The sequence below is a fragment of the Apteryx rowi genome, unplaced genomic scaffold (assembly GCF_003343035.1).
Source record: "Apteryx rowi isolate R43461 unplaced genomic scaffold, aptRow1 scaffold_1514, whole genome shotgun sequence".
NCBI lineage: Eukaryota > Metazoa > Chordata > Aves > Apterygiformes > Apterygidae > Apteryx > Apteryx rowi.
Window position 1 is genome coordinate 34,799 of NW_020447769.1, and position 1,392 is coordinate 36,190.

A 1,392-nucleotide genomic window follows, 5' to 3' on the forward strand; every position below is an offset into this window, starting at 1 on the left:
GAAAGGCCTGAGGCCTGACAAACTCAGTCCACCCTCCATCCTGTCTTGGGGGGGGGGGGGTCAGCAAAGAACCCCCCCAAGCCCCTTCACTCCTGCTCTCCTCTATCGCAACGTGCCCTGTCCTTCGTCCCCTCCCCGCGATGTCCTGTTGGTCCCTGTCCCCCCACCCCTGGCACTGGCTTTGTGGGGGGGGGGGGTCCCAATGCCTGCCCCCCCCTTCCAGCAATGTTTTTTTTTGGGGGGGGGTCCCTTGGAATAGCAAAGCCCCCCCCCCCAACACACACACGCACACGCACGCACACGCAGAGCCGCCCCGGCCCCAGCCCGGCCCGGGGGGGCGCTAAGACTTTGTTAGTGCCCGTGCCTGCCCCCCCCACCTGCCCGCGCCCGGGGCCGGAGAGGCGGCAGGGGGACACGGGGGCCGCAGCCTTCCTCCTCCTCCTCCTCCTCCTCCTCCTCGTCCCCCCCCCCTCAGGCTTTCTTGGGCGGGGGGGCCAGTTTGATGATCTCCTCTTCTGAGGGCTGCCGGATGATGTCTGCCGAGACACGGTGGGGGGGTCAGTGGCGCCTGTCTCCCCCCCCCCCCTTGCCAGAGGGACCCCGAGGTGTCGGGGGGACCCTGGGCCAGCTTTGGGGTCCTGGCACTGCCCTGGGGGTCCTGGCACTGCCCTTGGGGACAGGGGGGTCCCTGGTACTGCCCTGGGAGTCCTGGCACTGCCCTGGGGGACAGGGGGGACCCTGGCACTGTCCTGGAGGTCCTGGCACTGCCCTTGGGGACAGGGGGGTCCCTGGTGCTGTCCTGGAGGTCCTGGCACTGCCCTTGGGGACAGGGGGGTCCCTGGTGCTGTCCTGGAGGTCTTGGCACTGCCCTGGGAGACAGGGAGGACCCTGGCACTGCCCTGGGGATCTTGGCACTGCCCTTGGGGACAAGGGGGTCCCTGGTACTGCCAGGGGGGTCCTGGCACTGCCATGGGGGTCCTGGCACTGCCCTGGGTGACAGGGGGGTCCCCTGGTGCTGTCCTGGGGTCCTGGCACTGCCCTGGGTGACAGGGGGGTCCCTGGCACTGCCATGGGGGTCCTGGCACTGCCCTGGGTGACAGGGGGGTCCCTGGTGCTGTCCTGGGGTCCTGGCACTGCCCTGGGGGACAGGGGGGTCCCCGGCCCTGGCCCGGGGCGCGGCGAGCTCTCACCTTTGTACTTTTTGGCGCTGGGGATGCGGGTGAGCTTGGTGTCCACCTCGTCCTCCTCGGAGATCTTGAGCACCTGGGTGCGGTACTGCACCACCATGGTGAGCAGGTCGGGCCGGCGGGAGATCTCGAAGATGTGCTCGATGTAGGACAGGTTGTCTGCGGGGCGACAGGCGGCGGCGCCTGAGCGGGCACACCCGCACGC

At 69.5% G+C, this 1,392-nt stretch overlaps 1 protein-coding gene across 1 annotated transcript; it reads right to left on the reverse strand.

Moving 5' to 3' along the window:
- Positions 1–270: 270 nt before the first annotated feature.
- On the reverse strand, positions 271–1,383 carry PEA15 (proliferation and apoptosis adaptor protein 15; the record flags this gene model as incomplete). Its single annotated transcript, XM_026059060.1, has 2 exons — positions 271–536; positions 1,191–1,383. Coding segments are annotated over 2 exons (258 nt in total), but the record flags the coding sequence as incomplete, so codon positions are not given.
- Positions 1,384–1,392: the final 9 nt, after the last annotated feature.